The sequence below is a fragment of the Rhamphochromis sp. 'chilingali' genome (genome assembly GCF_963969265.1).
Source record: "Rhamphochromis sp. 'chilingali' genome assembly, chromosome: 2".
Lineage (NCBI taxonomy): Eukaryota > Metazoa > Chordata > Actinopteri > Cichliformes > Cichlidae > Rhamphochromis > Rhamphochromis sp. 'chilingali'.
In genome coordinates, this window is record NC_137930.1 from 7,637,732 (window position 1) to 7,655,640 (window position 17,909).

Sequence of the window (17,909 nt, forward strand, 5' to 3'; positions counted from 1 at the left end):
ATAGTCCAGCCAATGATGCGATTCACACTCGTATATACGCAGCTAATCAACGTGGTTGACAGTCTATGACAGCGTCCTTATGTGCCGACACCGGTGTTTTAGCGAGCAAAGCGGCGTGGCTGATGTGGAGTGAAGCCACTTAATGACAACGTGTACAACCACTGGAGATGTGAGCAGGACAGACGGAACAATTGATGGAAAAAGTGTGGACTATACCATAATTTAAAAACTATAACAGTTTTTAAATTATCTTGATAGGCCACGTAAAACCAGAGTTATGATAAAAAAATGTATGCAATGTTTGTTTTCTTCCTGAATACTATCGTTGTTTATATTTACTGCGGGAAGAAACAGTAAAAATGGCGTTTTATGAGGAAAACGCTAGAAAGCACTCTCCACCTGTGAGCAAACGCCCCCCCCCCCCCCCCCCCTCCTCCCACCCCTGTCCCCACAACCCACCTCTCCCCCAGCCTTTCCTATTGGTGGAAAAATGTACTATGTGGACCAATCAAAAAATGATATGGCAACATGGCATTTAGTTGTTTAGGAAGGGGGGGAGTTTTAGGAGTAGAGCAGTGTTTTGAGATGTGAGAGATTTGCGACGTTTAGCGCAAATCTTGTGTAGTTAGTGTGTAGCGTAGTCAATAGTTTTGTTGTGTGTGTCAGAACAATGAGGCGACTGCTGAATGTTACAGGTGTTACAGCAGTGATACATCTCCTGTTGTCAGGCCTGCAGGTACCAGGCTGTTGTTCTCCTTCATCTCATAGTGGACAGAAATTATTTTTTTGAGTGGCACAAATAATTTGTGTGGCATCAAATTTGATGCAGAACAGCTGATTGTTCTGTAAATAGTTTTAAATATTTAATTTAAAAAAACGCCTTGGCTGCATTTTTAGGTAAACAGCTGCAAAAAACTTTGTTGTTTGCATAACTCAGTTACTTTTTTGAAGAAGTAACTATATAATTAATTGCCCTACATTGGTGATTATATACTGTATTTTGCATGCAGAGAGTTACAGGACTCTCTCCCAGACCACAGACTCATACACATAATACAAGTCAGAGCAAAAAATAAATAAATACTACACAGGTCATGAACAAGATTTTTTTTACATTTTCATTGTAAGTGGGTTAAAGCATTTAATTAAAAGTAGTCTAACATAAATGTAAATGCTGTAATTTGATTATTTTAATAAACCATGTAACTTGGATGAATTCGATGCTGGCGTGACCACAGTGCACACATCTGCTGTTGCTCACAGTGGTCCAAGTGTCCGCTCAGGGAGTTTGTGTGTTCGCTCAGACACATGAAAAATTAGAGGGAACATTGATTGGGACACTGTAAAATATAAATATTGCAATGCAATGTCTTGATGCATGCTCAATCATCCAGGTAAAGAAATCCCAAAAATGATTCTGTTCATCTCGACATTATGTTTTCAATGGGAGAAATCTTTAGTCACATTTTACATATATGTTAAAAGGTAGATTTTCTCAAACTGAGAAAATTTAAGAAAAATGTAAGAAAAATATGAACTCCTTATGAAGTTGATGGCAGTAACACATCTCAAAAAAGTTTGGAAAGGAAATGGATGTGGTACTAAAGCAAAACAGCTGGAGGACGATTTTGCAACTAATCGGGTTGACTGGCAGCAGCTCAGTAACATGACTGGGTATAAAAAGAACATCTTAGTGAGGCAGAGTTACTTAGAAGTAAGCTTGGGAAGAGGCTCACCAGTCTGCAAAAAAAGTGCACACACAGTGCATACAAACAGTGGAACAAACAACCTGTGGCTTCTTCTCTGCATTTGGACAGCACAGTGAGCTATGTTCACAGACAGTGATTTCTCCAAGTCTTCCTGAGCTATGCACTATTTTCTATCACAGAATTGTGCCGCTTTTGTGATGGAAAGTAGTGCATGGCTCAGGCCTCAGCGCCATCTCCCATTAAGAATGACTGAAGTTGGGTAACCTAAGAGGCTAGCAACTTTTTTCTTTTTTCTCGTGGTTTGGGCATGTGCATCATGTATAAACCACCTTGGCCAAAATGTGTGATGTAGAGAAGATGGAGTGTAAAAAAGGTGTAACTCATTTAGTACATTAGCAAGGAAAAATGTAACCATGATGATCTCAATTTGTCTGCTCTAATAAAAGAGGCAACTGGACCAGATGCAGGCTCAGCAGCACTTTCAGATTCACACATTCTATGAGACACTCATTCCCACATTCAGAGACCAATTCCACTGTAGATATTAACAGTAAGCCATGTCGCACACTGCTCAAGTCTTTCGATTCAGCTAGTTATTTTTTATGGATATTTTTAATATACTTTTAAAAAAAATCAAGATTTAGGCCTGTGTTTCTGAGGTCATGAACAATTGTTTATTTTAGGTTTTTTTTCCAGAGATATATGGTCCTCACACGACAGCCAGTGCAAACATATGACTTTTAAAATACAATGCTGGACATTAAACAGAATACAAAGTATTCCAAATAAGCTCAACCTTAAACATATGCAGCAGTAATATTAATCATTTCACACTGATGGGTAACATTATTATTTTTACTTTTGATCTCTGCACAATTTTCCAGTAATAGAGCTGTATGTGTACATGTAGTTGTTACCATGATGTCTGTAAAAATTTTTTTTTTTTTGGAATGTATTAGATATTTGTTTAACCATAGTAGTAATAATATTTTACAATTCTTCAGCCAGGAAGGAATGCAGAAAGGTGAAGATGTCAATGTAGAGTGCAGACAAGCAGTGTGTGTGTGTGTGTGTGTATGTGTGTGTGTGTGTGTGTGTGTGTGTGTGTGTGTGCGTGTGTGTGTGTGTGTGTGTGTGTGTGCGTGTGTTTTACCTGGTCACACAGAGTTGCAATGAGTCCTTCCAAGTCGTGCTTCTCATGAATCACCATCTGTTTCTCCTCATACTCCTGCTCCAGTTGCATTTCCAGCTGCCTCAGCTACACACACAGACACACGATGAATTTGTAAGTGTCAGGCGGTTCTGATTCAGTTTGTGATATTCATGGGGAGCTTGTTGGGATTAAGTAGCATCCCTGCTTTTTGTAGATGATTTGTTGGCTTCATCAGAGCATGGCCTTAGGCATACAGTGGTGCAGTTTATAGCCAAGTGTGATGTTTTGCGACTTTAGTATACCTTACAGTTTCCAGGAGCAACTAGTGATCCTGTAATAAAGGGTATCTATGATAAATGTTTAGCCACTAAGAGCTTTGTTTACTCGCTTTTAAAGCTAATGCTGTTGGAATAGGGCTTACAAAAATTTCAGAAGCTTCTTCTGCCCTGCCTATAGGAGCTGAGTTTAGTTTGTGTGGAAGAAGTTTTTATCATCTCTCCCAAAAGTCTTAATATGATGCTGAGGATAAGGCTTTTCTTACCAGGAATGATGATGTCAGCGCCTAAAGCAGAATTACTGCTCTGTAATATTTATGTGATAATCTTTCCCATGTGACTTGACTAATACTATACCGGCTGCCACAGAAACTGTGGCATCTGTTGGGATTTTCCCACACAAACATCTTTAGGGTTTACAGAGAATTTGTAAAAAAAAAAAAAAAAATCCCGTGAGCAGCAGTTCTCTATATGAAAATGTCTTGATGATGTCAGAAATCAGAGGAGAATGGTCAGACATTTTAACTACTTCACTTTGCACAGCATGATCAGTAATCAGGGAATGTCACAGTCCCGCGTTAGCGAGGAGGGAAAACCACTGGTGTCTGCAGTGCATTATAACTGCTGTTGTACAACTCTAGTGATCTCACTGAAAGAGCCTGTTTCTGTGGAAAACGTTCATTTTAAAGAATCTCTCATTTTAAGATCTGCTGGCAAAACTTCAACAAACTGTCTTGTATGTGATGAGCTTTATCCAACCTTAAAGTCATGTGGTTTTGCTGTTATTAAAAAATAAAACAAATTAAAAAATATGTGTTTTTTAAGCATGTACAGTGGGGCAAAAAAGTATTTAGTCAGCCACCGATTGTGCAAGTTCCCCCACCTAAAATGATGACAGAGGTCAGTAATTTGCACCAGAGGTACACTTCAACTGTGAGAGACAGAATGTGAAAAAAAAATCCATGAATCCACATGGTAGGATTTGTAAAGAATTTATTCGTAAATTAGGGTGGAAAATAAGTATTTGGTCAATAACAAAAATACAACTCAATACTTTGTAACATAACCTTTGTTGGCAATAACAGAGGTCAAACGTTTACTATAGGTCTTTACCAGGTTTGCACACACAGTAGCTGGTATTTTGGCCCATTCCTCCATGCAGATCTTCTCGAGAGCAGTGATGTTTTGGGGCTGTCGCCGAGCAACACGGACGTCCAACTCCCGCCACAGATTTTCTATGGGGTTGAGGTCTGGAGACTGGCTAGGCCACTCCAGGACTTTCAAATGCTTCTTACGGAGCCACTCCTTTGTTGCCCGGGCGGTGTGTTTTGGATCATTGTCATGTTGGAAGACCCAGCCTCGTTTCATCTTCAAAGTTCTCACTGATGGAAGGAGGTTTTGGCTCAAAATCTCACGATACATGGCCCCATTTATTCTGTCCTTAACACGGATCAGTCGTCCTGTCCCCTTGGCAGAAAAACAGCCCCATAGCATGATGTTTCCACCCCCATGCTTCACAGTAGGTATGGTGTTCTTGGGATGCAACTCAGTATTCTTCTTCCTCCAAACACGACGAGTTGAGTTTATACCAAAAAGTTCTACTTTGGTTTCATCTGACCACATGACATTCTCCCAATCCTCTGCTGTATCATCCATGTGCTCTCTGGCAAACTTCAGACGGGCCTGGACATGCACTGGCTTCAGCAGCGGAACACGTCTGGCACTGCGGGATTTGATTCCCTGCCGTTGTAGTGTGTTACTGATGGTGACCTTTGTTACTTTGGTCCCAGCTCTCTGCAGGTCATTCACCAGGTCCCCCCGTGTGGTTCTGGGATCTTTGCTCACCGTTCTCATGATCATTTTGACCCCACGGGATGAGATCTTGCGTGGAGCCCCAGATCGAGGGAGATTATCAGTGGTCTTGTATGTCTTCCATTTTCTGATGATTGCTCCCACAGTTGATTTTTTCACACCAAGCTGCTTGCCTATTGTAGATTCACTCTTCCCAGTCTGGTGCAGGTCTACAATACTTTTCCTGGTGTCCTTCGAAAGCTCTTTGGTCTTGGCCATGGCGGAGTTTGGAGTCTGACTGTTTGAGGCTGTGGACAGGTGTCTTTTATACAGATGACGAGTTCAAACAGGTGCCATTCATACAGGTAACGAGTGGGGGACAGAAAAGCTTCTTACAGAAGACGTTACAGGTCTGTGAGAGCCAGAGATTTTCCTTGTTTGAGGTGACCAAATACTTATTTTCCACCCTGATTTACGAATAAATTCTTTACAAATCCTACCATGTGGATTCATGGATTTTTTTTTTCACATTCTGTCTCTCACAGTTGAAGTGTACCTCTGGTGCAAATTACTGACCTCTGTCATCATTTTAAGTGGGGGAACTTGCACAATCGGTGGCTGACTAAATACTTTTTTGCCCCACTGTATGTTAAAATGATTGGTTGTGAAACAGTCAGTTTGTAAGTGTATTTGTTAAACCCACTCGTCTCTGAGAGGACTTGTGGACATCCTCTAACTCCTCGTCTTTATCTTCCAACTCCTTTTGATGGATCTGCTTCATCCTTTCCACCTCTATCTCAAACCGCATGTGGATCTAAAGGACACGGACAAAGACAATGGTGAGGGAAGAAGCAGCAGGGACAGCAATATATTCTGTGTGTGCTGTATCACCTGTTGCTGCTGCTGTATTTTGGCAGTGAGCTTGGTGATTTCCTCTGCTTTCTCATTGACCTGGCTCTCCAGGAGGCGAAGCTGCTTCTTGAGGGCAGGCAGTGACTCTGAGGCAAGGTCAACAGGTAGGCTGAGGTCACGGATCTGAGCACACAGGTCCTCCTTCTGCTTCTGCAGACGGCTAACCTCTGCCTGGCTTTCCTGCACACATCCACACAACACTGGAGTTTCTCACTTTAAGACATTTCATTCTCATGCTCCTTTACAGATTTCATCTTTGTCCACTGGTCAGTGCAGCATCTTGGAAGTTGGCACAGGTTAGTCAGCATGAGCTAGCTCAAGGAGGTTTGGTAGGTTTTGCAATTTGGGATATGATCCAGAACACAATATCATGTAGGAACACAAACACGAAAAATCAAAATGCTGCTAAACCAACTAAACTAAACTATTTCTAACCTTTGGGACCGATGTAACTTTTCTTTGCCACAACATAGTGATATCACCCTGAAAGTGAGAGTCAGATGCTTTGTAACTTTATCCTTAATCATTTGTTCTTTACTTTTATTTACATGTTCATAATGAAGACAGACATATACATGACAAGCTAATTGTTTCCTCAGCAGCAGGTCAGCCTTCATTCTGTACACATGTAGTGTCCAGGATCAACATTTGGGTCAGATGTGACGTTAACTCCACACAGTTCCTGTAACATAGCTGTCTCAGAGTCATCAACCTACAGTATGGTCTGTCTGATTTGATCAGAGCAACAGCCTATCATGAATTACATGTGACAGCTGTCATTTCCACATTACATTTGAGACTCTGTTCCAGGTTAACCTGTTGAATCAGTCTGTTTTTCTGTTGCACACTTTTGGATACTACTCCATAAAATCACATGTAAATCCACTAAATAATTCTGAAGACTATTTAATATTACATAGAGTCTACAGGTGTATGCAACAAAAGTGGCATCACCATCTGTTTGTGTATTTTGAATCTTCAGTGTAAGCACAGCTGATGCCATTATTTTTTAATGTTGCTTTGTGTTGTTTGTTAAGTCACAAACAACACAGTCCAGAGGTCGGTTTTAGAGGCTATCCAGTCAGGTGAGTTATTAAAAAGCTTAATTGGATTTTAGAGCTGTGTAAAAGGGGCGACAAAGACCAAATCAGGATGATTTTTAATGTTGTTAAGCTTTTTAATATGGTACATTTGAGGTTTGATGCTTTTGGCATCTGCACAATTACTGAAGTAACCACAAACACATCATTACATGACATTACTGTGAAATAGCAGAAATCTTTTAATCAGTTCATATAAAAATCTACACACAGTCAACACAGAAGCCAACCCACCTGTTGGCTGCAGCGCAATTTGTATATTTCAGCTCCCAGCGCTGTGTTTTCCTGAAAGGCTTTGTCCTTCTGCTCTCGCTCACACTCAGCTTCCTCCAGAGCCTGAGTCAGCTTGTTATCAAACCTGTATGAACGCATACAAACAGCAGGAGGATTTTGTATTCACTATGATTACACATCATATTTGTAAAGAAGTATATATCGACAATTTTTGGCAGTGTATCACTTTTTGACACATCTCATTTGTTTGATGGCGGGAAAAGTGAAATTAACTTTATTAATTGAACAGGGGGATGTTCTGTGTTCTAGTAGTTGCAATTTCAGCAGAAAAGAAAAGAGACAAAGTCTTGATTCATAGTTAAATCTCCCTAGAATATTAAAGAAAAAGGGGGGAAAGCTAGAAGTTTTTTCCAACAGAAGAAAATAAAACAATAACAATAATATCAGAGGGTCAGAGGAAAATATTTTCTTGGAAGATATAATTATTATTAGTAATAGTAGTAGTAGTAAATAAACTCAGACAAATAATTCCACACAGGCACTCGAAGGAACCGACATTCAGAAACACACGACACAAGATAAAACTAAGGATTATACCAGAAATGCAGAAAAATACAAAGATACACAGCTGCATATTGATATGACAAATCATAATCTTAGCTGATATGAAAGAAAGTTATACAGCGTGGGGTTAAAACAAACCTTCTCTGCTTGCGGTCCAGTTCATGTATGCGGCTCTGCAGACTGTCGGTAAGGACCCGGGCATCCTGAAGGTCAGAGGTCAAATGACGACAGTGACGTTTCACCTCTGTCACACTCCTCCTGGACTGCTCCAGCTGGGCCTGCAATGTCGCCACCTTCACAAAAATAGAGTAACATTACAAATCATAACTTTAGTAATAATAAGTAACTTCAGAAACTAATCACCCATCAGTGCTCTGTTCACCTTTCAGCATCCTGTCTCACCTTGGCATCGAGCTCTTGTCGAGTTTGTCTTTCTGTCTCAAGTTTTTCCTCTGTCTGCTTCAGTCGTCTGCAAACAAATTCCATCTCTGTCTGGCAACACTCCAGCTGCATGACCAGTTCAGTTTCTGCAAGATGTGGAGGAATGGATATGACTTTGTTGGAGTCACTTTATACGTTGTGACATTTCTCTATTTTAACACTAGATTTCATGTGTGATAAAATAAGATATTTATGAATAATTTGATTCATTTTTTGAGTTTTGCAGATTGTTCTTTTGGTGAGTTCAAATCAAATGGTAAATGGAATGGTACTTATATAACACCTGTTAGTCAATATGAACACTCAAACTCCTTTCTACTATACAGTGGGGCAAAAAAGTATTTAGTCAGCCACCGATTGTGCAAATTCCCCCACTTAAAATGATGACAGAGGTCAGTAATTTGCACCAGAGGTACACTTCAACTGTGAGAGACAGAATGTGAAAAAAAAATCCATGAATTCACATGGTAGGATTTGTAAAGAATTTACAAATCCTACCATGGACAACTCTTTACCTGTCACTGCTCCTCTCTGACTCTCCTTAGCCTGAGCTTTCTGCTTCTCCTCCTCCAGCTGCTTCTCCAGGGTCTCCATGGTCACTTTACACTGATCTAGGCGAGCCTATAGTTAAAAAAGTACCGAGGTAAGTAACAGGACTTGTAAACTGAGTAACAAGTAACAGGATTTTTTTGTCTTACCTGCAGGTCTTTGTTCTCCCTGCTGAGTCGAAGTCTCTCTGCCCTCTCCACATCCAGAGCCTGGCCCACGGCATCGCCGCGGAAACGCTCATCACTCAGTTCAGATGTCACAGCTGTAACCTGCACATAGATCACAACATGAGTTTGTTTGTGTGCATGTGTGTGTGTGTGTGTGTGTGTGTGTGTGTGTGTGTGTGTGTGTGTGTGTGTGTGTGTGTATAGGTGTGTCTGTGTGAGAATACAAACCTTGGTTTCCAGGCTGTCTGCAGTCTGCCTCAGCTCATTTCTCTCCTTCTCTGATTTCTCTAGGCGTCGTCTCAGAACTGATATTTCATCCTGACAAAAATGGCAAAATAGAAAACTCACTGTGACTGAAACATCATTGTGATTATTATCACTGTACACTCGTTCACTGAAACCAAAATCCACCTATTAGATGCTGGCACTGCTACAGCTCACTGAACTTCCATTATGAACACTACGCAGCCTTATAATTGTTCTTCTTGTCTCGAGTGCACAAAAATATAGCTTCAAAAACAATTCATACAGCGTTGGTACTTTGTCATTTAAGATGGACTGCTTAATTACTTTGCATGAAATTAAAACCACAGGCATGTACGTTTAAGTCAACGATTATAGCAATAGAAGCTCGAGTTATAAATTGTTGCGTCTATTCTAACTAAGAGAGAACCCACAGCAACTTTTGCTCACAATGAAAAGATGTAATTATGTTTACTGAGCCTTGAGGCACGGCTAGGCAGTTTTCATATGTAAAATTGATAAATGTACACATTTATAAGACTGGAATAATCAACCAGCCTATGAGTGTTGCAGTTTCTCAATCATAACCACCACTTGCTTGAGGCTTCATAAGAGGACTTCACTAACCAGCAGTGTTGGGACTAACGCGTTATTAAGTAACGCGTTACAGTAACTACGTTATTATTGTGGTAACGAGCACGGTAACTAGTTATTATGCCAAAATCAGGAACGCGTTAGTCGTTACTGGGATTTAGATAGGGTCGTTACTCGTTACTTCGTGTGGTGGCTATCGCGGAGCTTCCACAGATTCAGTAACATTAGCAAGTGGTGGAAGCCAGCAGGTGGATGAAGGAAAGGGGACGCAGAAGGAAAAGAGACCCGAGGCGGCCGCCGGTGTTGTGCCAAAAAGTGATTGTCTGCCAAAAACTGATTTCCGGTATTTGCCAAAAACTGATTGCTCGTATTTAAACTGCTATAAGTAACTTGTTGGCCTATAATATGTGAAACATATGTCAAATGCATCCCTCATGGATGACACAAAGTCATATTGAGCCACAAACAACATTCGTGTAACAAGGTAGAAGCCGCAATCAGTTTTTGGCAGCGACTTTTATAGAACCTTTATTTATGCAGTTAAAAAAAAACTCATTAACATTAAAAATGTCTTTTGTAAGAGTAAGACAGCAGAAATGGCAGCAAATATTACAATAGTTCTGTAAAAATATTGTAAGTGGGGAAAAAGGACCGGATTGGTTATAATGTGAGTACAATAACACAGAGTTATAAAGATACTTGAAAAAACAGATAATCTTTTAATTCTCTATATAACCCCTTTGTAAACGCTGTTCACCGAAGTCTATTTACCAACATACGTAAAGATATTACACATAAAAAATACACGGAAACATTGGAAATCACTTTTTGGCAGGCAATCACTTTTTGGCACAACACCGGTCCAAGTGTGAACTGAACTTCAGGTAAGAAGTTATGACCTGCAGTCTCTCTGGGTCAGATATGAACCAAGTTTAGGTGGAGTTTATTTTCGTTATTCTGACTTTTTCGTACTGCGTGCTAGCTAGCATGACGGAGTTTCTATACAGCTGGGTGGTGCTATGAAGTTAATGATGTTAAACTTTATTTTGTTCATAAGTTATTAGAGTTGTCAACCGTCCTGTCTGGTATTCAGAGAAAATATTACGCGTTTCTTATTGAGGTGAAAAGGAACAGTTTGTCCCGTAATTCAGCTACAATGAAAAAGGCACAAAGCTGGAGTTATTCTGTGTCTTTGCTGCACAGCTGCCTCTTCTTCTTTCATTCTCCCCCTCCCTCTCCCGTTTCTACTTCAATCATGAAAACTGATCAATGATCAGCTGATCGGCTCTCTTGTTTGTTTATCGCTCACTTTGCGCCGAAAGAGGAAACCAGCGGATGTCGCGCTAAACAACAGCAGCACTTTTAAGCTTGATCAGCTGTTGTTAGAATTTATTTAATATTACTTTCTACTATCAGCTGATGTTTGCTGGAGCCACAGCTGCAAAAAAGCTGCTGGTCATGATATGGTTTGGTTATCTGGTGAGAGGGAAACATGAAGATGAATCCAGGAGATGTCCTTACTGAATCATCAGAGCTGAACAGGTGATGGAGAAACAGGTTTACCTTTTAGGTGACATGAATGAGTTGAAGGGAAGTTATGAACTGTTTCTGAGAGACAAATAACCCCAGGATCCTTTTTTAGGTAGCTGACAGCTGGTAACTGTGCAGGTGCGGATCTAGCAAAGTTATGCCAGGGGGGCATGTAGGGCATTAACAGGGAGAGGTGGGCGCAAAGAAATACTTTTCTTTCTTATTCTCATTTCAAATGTCTAGCTTTTAAAAAATAATTATCTGAATCTTACAACAAACGATTGATAGATTGATGCATATATACCATCAGAACAGTGTACATCACTGTCACAACAGTGTTTATTTTCATTCAAAGGCTTTATGATTTTTCCTATAATGGTGGGCCGGTCTCTAGTCAAAATGCCCGGGACGATTTTTCTGTCCCAGTCCAGCCCTGTATGCAGCTCATCTGCAGTCTGGTGTTACCTACATCTTCCTATTCAGAAGGCAGAATTTCCGAGTTCTGAGTACAATCGAAAGCACCACGACTGCAGTTTTTGTGTTGGATGTAAAAGGCGCACATGACGCTGTGACGTAGGCTAGAATCATGGAAGCAGTCAATGACGGTCCAGGCGTGGGATTTCTCTTGTGGAAATATGCACATTATCGTTTCCTTTCTATTGGTAGGTGGCACAGTGCACTGTGGCAAGTAAGCAAGCTAGAAGACTGCAAAGTTATGGAAGAAACACATTAACAAGAGAATTCTGAGTAAAACCAAAGTTACTTTCCCTAGTAACTAGTTACTTTGAAAGTAACGAGTAACTTGAAGTAACTGAGTTACTTTTGAGAGAAGTAACTAGTAATGTAACTAAGTTACTGTTTTAAAGTAACTTACCCAACACTGCTAACCAGTGACTCCAAAGTGGCAATGTTCATCATTACATACAGTCTGTACAGACCCTGGATATTTCACTTTACTCTCACAGTGGTGTGTACCTTTTACTAGGCCAAATGGTCATGGCACTTTATGCTGAAAATATAATCTGCTCCTGGGCAGTGACGATGAAGACAAAAGTCCGACATGGCAAAAAGCACCACCTACTGATCAGTCCTGGAAATTGCTGGGAAAAGTCGATTCACCCACACAGAGCAGGACATGACTTTACCTTGTGTAATCTTCTTTACCTTTACCTTGTGCATTACAGTGTCATCTGAATGTTGCCAAAAAATGCTTTGCTACCTTCCAACAAACGCATTATCTAACCCTCTGTCTTTCCCTGATAAGAATGAGCTAGAAAGTTTACAGCAGAAACTATTGTACTTTGCAATGTTAATAAGTTGATATTCTAAGATTTGTAAGCTATTTACCAGATTAAGATGCTTTTATATTTGTCCATTTAACTCCTAAAGCTAAAAGATTAATGCTAATACATATATATACATTTAAGAAACATATTACTAAAATACACATGTATACGTTTGCCTTAATTTGGAGACATTGAGCAAGAAAATCAATCACTCAGTCTTCATTTGTTTCATCTAAATCTCTGCAAAAAAGCAAATACATTTTTTCACAAAGTGTTTGAACACCTTCTGATAATTGTGATCATGTACCTCTTTGGCCCTGAGCCTCTCATTATCCATGTTGACATCAAGGAGAGGACGCACACTGCAGAAAAGTTTCCACCAACTCCACTTGGACACGACCCTGAGAGCCCGAAGGTTCCTCTGCAGACAACTCACTGCCATCTGCTGCACCTGGAGACAGACGGGCACATGCACACGCACACGCACACACACACACACAAACACACACACACACACACACACACACACACACACACACACACACACACACACACACACAATGTGTGAGTTTAACCTACAGCTGAGCTCAGTCTCCTTTTAAAGCGACAGATAAAACCATTAAATGCCATTGCAACAAAATGTAAAAAAATATAAATAAAAAAGTTTCATTGAGACCTGAATCAACACATTCATTTTAAAGTGATATTACCTTAAACTGAAATACTATTATACTAGTACAATAATTTATGCAATAACTAGTGAAAATGTATGATTACTTGCTAAGGTCAAAGGTCAAGGAGTGCAAAGCATCCATAAAAAAAGAAACACATAAAAACTGTAAAAGATAAAGCAGACACAAAGAGACTCAAAGTGATCACAAGGAGATGCAAAACAACCACACAAATCATAAAACACTTCCATTAATGCAAAATGACCGACAAGACACACAAACAGCTACTAAAAAAGGAAAAAACACCAAGAGAGATAAAAAAAAAATTAAAACACATGAAGAGCAAAGAAAACAAATAAACAACTCCCATCTAAAACCACCATGCAAAGCATAACACCGCTACATAAATGCAAAATGACCACAAAGAAGTACAACCTATGAAAAGAAAAAACACAAAAAGAAAGTGCAAAAAAAGGCACCACAAAAAGTTTGAAAACAACAACTCTCAAAAAGAAACAAAAGTTGTAAAGTTAAAGGAAATGCTAACAGCTGCATTTAAAATACATGATGTACAATTTTTTCTACTGGTAAAGTCAAAGCTCCTGTTTGTGTTCATGTATATATTAAAAATATCTCACTGGGCACTTATGGCTACCAATTGGAAATTTGGCGGTTCGATTAGTCAGTAGTAGGAATCGAGAACCTGTTCTTATAGAGAACAGTAGTCCAGTTCTTTGGAATTGTTAGTCAGCTTACTTATTGATGACACTTATTGGTTCTTGCGCTCGCACTACAATCAGTTGATTTAAGTTCATGAGTCGGAGGAAGAAAATAGTGCCGCAGTCTACACCATAGATAAGGACATTACTTTTATTTATATTGCACAAAAGGACAAGCGTGCAATGTTCAAACTGCATCCAGGACAGAAACAGACACATTATGTTTGCGCTATAAGCGCTTTGGGGTCCTTGGGGACTGAGTAAAGCGCTATACAAATGCAGGCCAGGCCATGTTGCTAAGTGCTAACATGCGCAGACAGCATACTAACTAACACTAAGCTAGCCAAGAGCCCAGAATGATATTAAAGCTGAGTGAATGCCAACCCAAGCCCAGCACCCAGTCCTGTTGGCTTTGTGTTCTACTCAGAGAGGTTTTGTGTAATTTCTTTGATATGCTCTTTAGCGATGGTGGTGACACTCAAAGGGGAGCCAATGAGAAATTCGTATCAATTCCATCAATTCCCAGTCAGCAGTGCAGAAGGCAAGCTCACAGAGACATAAGTACCTTGAGTTTGCGATATTTCTGACGGGCAAGATGTCCCAAACAGGCAGCCTGTAGGTGGACCAGCCAACCAGTGACCTGCTTCTCCCTCTGCTGCTCCAGATAGCACAACACACCTCGCTTCATAAACACCTAACGCACAACGGGGGGAAAAAATGTATGAGCCATATCAGCACGAAATAAATTCAGCTGTTCGAGTACAAACATGTTCTTACCCGGCTGGCACCCACGAGGATGCTCTTTTTATCCACATCCAATTCAACCAGCAGCTCTTCCACTGCCTGACACATAAGCAAACACAAAAAAGATGTTTACATGACATGATGCTGAACAAGAAAGGGAGCTGCTGCCATGTGCCATCTGACCTTTCTCTCATCGTGGCTGACAAACACTGAAGCGTAACGTTTCATGACTGAAGGAGCGAGAGCCTGGAAATGACACCTGAAATCCCCCAGAGTCATGTGCTCTGAATAACCTGCAGACAAACATGGCCACAGATTGATTTTTTAATTTGCATCAGGAATATTTGGAAAAAGGGCGAGAACATATATATGTATATATATATATATATATATATATATATATATATATATATATATATATATATATATATACACACACAGGTATGTGTGTGTGTCTCTGTGTGTGAAAAAAAAACCCACTCGGGGGGTCTTGATCCTTCAAGTTTTACTCTCTCTCTCAGCTATGATCCTATCTCTCAGGTCAGTCACTCTCGCACTCAACACCTTCAACGCACCTGTTGTTCTTGGGTACCAAGCCCCAAGAACAACAGTTGTGTGGGGATAATGACTTCTCCCCCCTGACGTGATGTCAGGTTTTGTGTTCACCTTGTCAGTCTCTAGTTGTGATAGGAGTTGTTTCTTCCAGATATCGGAATACCAAGCTGCTAGTTGTTTTGCCATTAATGTATATGTTGGGTGTCATAGATTCCAAATAATAGATGTGATTTACTCTGAAAGATAACATATTTTACTTGCAGAATATTTGCCTTTTAAACATGTACAACAGAACAATAACCCTAACCCTAGAATGGTCACTAATAGCTTTGTACTTGGTTTACACACAGTGTTACAGCTTGAAATATTAATGCATGAGCATGCATACCTATGCGGTATAGCTGCAGAGCTGACAGGATCTGTGTGGAGTGCAGTTGCACCCTGAGGGCTGGGATGTCAAAACTTCCATTGTCAGTCTTTGCACTGACACACTGCAGAAACACTGGCCTGGCTCGACGGATCAGATTGATAAGAGCATCCTGCATGGTGGGAAAAGCAGCAAAGAGGGAAGGAATCCAGTTACACTACAGAAATAGATGAGGATTTGATAGTGAATGCTCTGGAAACTTACTGCCTGGAGTTTTACTGCAATACACTGGGAGTGTCTGCGTATCGCTGCCATTCCCCCACTGAATGTCTTCCTGATGGTGCCATTCCTCTGCAAAGAGCGCTGGCTGCCACCCTCTAGTCCCCCCAGAGCCCGACACAGGGGGGGCAGAGAAATTCTTGGGGTGAACATGGCTTTCACAACCCCTCTGGGGAGGGCAGAGACACACTATCACAGGATGTCAAAAACATGTTTTTAACATCACTACAAGTGTGTAGCTGGTATGTGCTGTGAGTAAATGAATCATGCATGGATGAACCACACTTGTTCATACCTACTAATTAACAGTTGTTAATTACTTCATCAACGGTATATGGGCAGTCTGTTCCATGAAGTCATATAAAAACTTTCTGGGCAAGGAATTCCCAAAGTCCTGGAGCAGTGCTTCATGCTTCCTGAGATGAATATCTGTGCTCACTGCTACTTTTTAAAATGGTTTCTTAGCAAGAAAGTGTCCAGATGGAGAAGTTATTAAAAACATTCCCCTTCTCTAGATTTTCTTTCTTCTGTGCTGCCAAAACACCTGAATTTGTTTCCCTAAGGTTAATAAAAACTTTTCTTATCTCAGTTTAATCTAATTTAAACACAGTACAACTATGTGCATATGTTCAGTTTAAACACCAATATTAAAAGGAGACAGTAGCTTCTGAAAGAGGAAAGGAAACCTGTTCCTTTTACAGGGTCACAATAATTAGTTTTAGTTGGATATACAGACTTTTGACCATTTAATGACATCTAACACACCCTTTAACTGTTTGAAAGGCTTTCACCACTCTTTTAGTAAAATATTTTCCCAGGGCCATTTGCCAACTGGAGCCTACTAGAAGATATTCATTTAGACACGGCATCCTTGTGGGGCAGCCCCCAGGCCTCTGACTTACACAGTGGAGTTTTGGAGCAGACAGATGGTGTTCAGAGCAGATGGGTTGTTCTGGATGAGGCTGAACCATCCAGCCAGATCGTATCGGACAGGATCAGACCCCATCAGGTGCTTCACCTCACACTGCAGCAGCTGCTCACACTGTCGCACTGCAAGGACAAACAAACACAATTAATTCATCCTCTTTAAGTTATATGGCGCTCAAGTTTTCACTAGCAGTGTATTTTTTTACCCATGTTGCTGTAATACTGGCACACTCTTTCCACGGCCCTGTTTTCACAAGAGGCTGGCGTCACCATCTCCTCATCCAGAACCCATAAAAGACCTCTGCGGTCTTCATCTGCTGCGCGGACCTGAAACAAACACACACACACACGTACGTTTCAAGCATACATTGGGTTAAAGCATGATGATTTTCTATTGGTCAGATGGAGGATACAATGAAAAGTGAAGTAGAAAAACATTTTTATGCTAAAAGTCACAGTACATGTCATTTCTTGAACAAGATAAATGCTGGCAAACGAGCACTGTTCTTCTGGCTTCTTTTAAGGGGAGTAGTAAGGACAGACTGTAATAATAATGACAAGGAGGAAAGGTATTGGTGCGCCTCTCAGGCTACATAGCCTCCAGTTGTAGGTGCTGCTGGTGAAACTATTCCCTCTGTTAATAATCGAACCCAACTCAGACAAGTTTGTCAACTTTTGATAAACTGTTATTTGGGTTTTTGCAGCAGGGCAGGGGATGATTTTAGGTAAAACTAGAAGTCTCACAAGCCTTGTAGTCTCATGCGTTCAAGACAGAAGTTATTTCTGGAGTCTCTAGAGCTGTTATCATATAACATTATACGTCAGAAATTTAAATGAGACAACTTTAAGATTCCTGCGTAAAGTTGGAAACATCAAACTCCTGGTAAGATGTCATGGCTGTTATCCTCATGCTCACATTTACGTCTTTTTACGTCACATTGCTGCGTACCTGTGGAGGTGGCTGGTCAATGGCAGAGACCACCTCGGCCGGGCTGGTCTCTGGACATTCAAACTCCACGTGGATCTTCTCCTGCAGCAGACAAAACATAAAGTCGTTCCGGCAAATGTATTTTTCTCACCTATGTACTTTTCTCACTCA

The 17,909-nt window shown here is 40.5% G+C and overlaps 1 protein-coding gene across 10 annotated transcripts in view; it reads right to left on the reverse strand.

Annotated features, from left to right (window-relative positions):
- The window catches only part of myo18b (myosin XVIIIB), a 96,470-nt gene that overhangs the window by 57,510 nt on the left and 21,051 nt on the right, over positions 1-17,909 (reverse strand). For all 10 annotated transcript variants that reach the window (XR_013969764.1, XM_080865698.1, XM_080865697.1 and 7 more), the window contains 18 exons: positions 17,760-17,840; positions 17,017-17,137; positions 16,786-16,933; positions 15,869-16,052; positions 15,626-15,776; positions 14,866-14,975; positions 14,716-14,781; positions 14,504-14,632; positions 12,856-12,999; positions 9,124-9,213; positions 8,878-8,997; positions 8,695-8,800; positions 8,141-8,265; positions 7,877-8,031; positions 7,175-7,298; positions 5,820-6,020; positions 5,632-5,742; positions 2,863-2,967 (listed from right to left, as the gene is read on the reverse strand). Coding sequence is in view for 9 of the 10 variants with exons in the window: in XM_080865698.1 (XP_080721824.1) it covers positions 2,863-2,967; positions 5,632-5,742; positions 5,820-6,020; positions 7,175-7,298; positions 7,877-8,031; positions 8,141-8,265; positions 8,695-8,800; positions 8,878-8,997; positions 9,124-9,213; positions 12,856-12,999; positions 14,504-14,632; positions 14,716-14,781; positions 14,866-14,975; positions 15,626-15,776; positions 15,869-16,052; positions 16,786-16,933; positions 17,017-17,137; positions 17,760-17,840 (2,271 nt within the window). In the remaining variant the exon portion in view is untranslated. The remainder of the gene's footprint in view (positions 1-2,862; positions 2,968-5,631; positions 5,743-5,819; positions 6,021-7,174; positions 7,299-7,876; positions 8,032-8,140; positions 8,266-8,694; positions 8,801-8,877; positions 8,998-9,123; positions 9,214-12,855; positions 13,000-14,503; positions 14,633-14,715; positions 14,782-14,865; positions 14,976-15,625; positions 15,777-15,868; positions 16,053-16,785; positions 16,934-17,016; positions 17,138-17,759; positions 17,841-17,909) is intronic.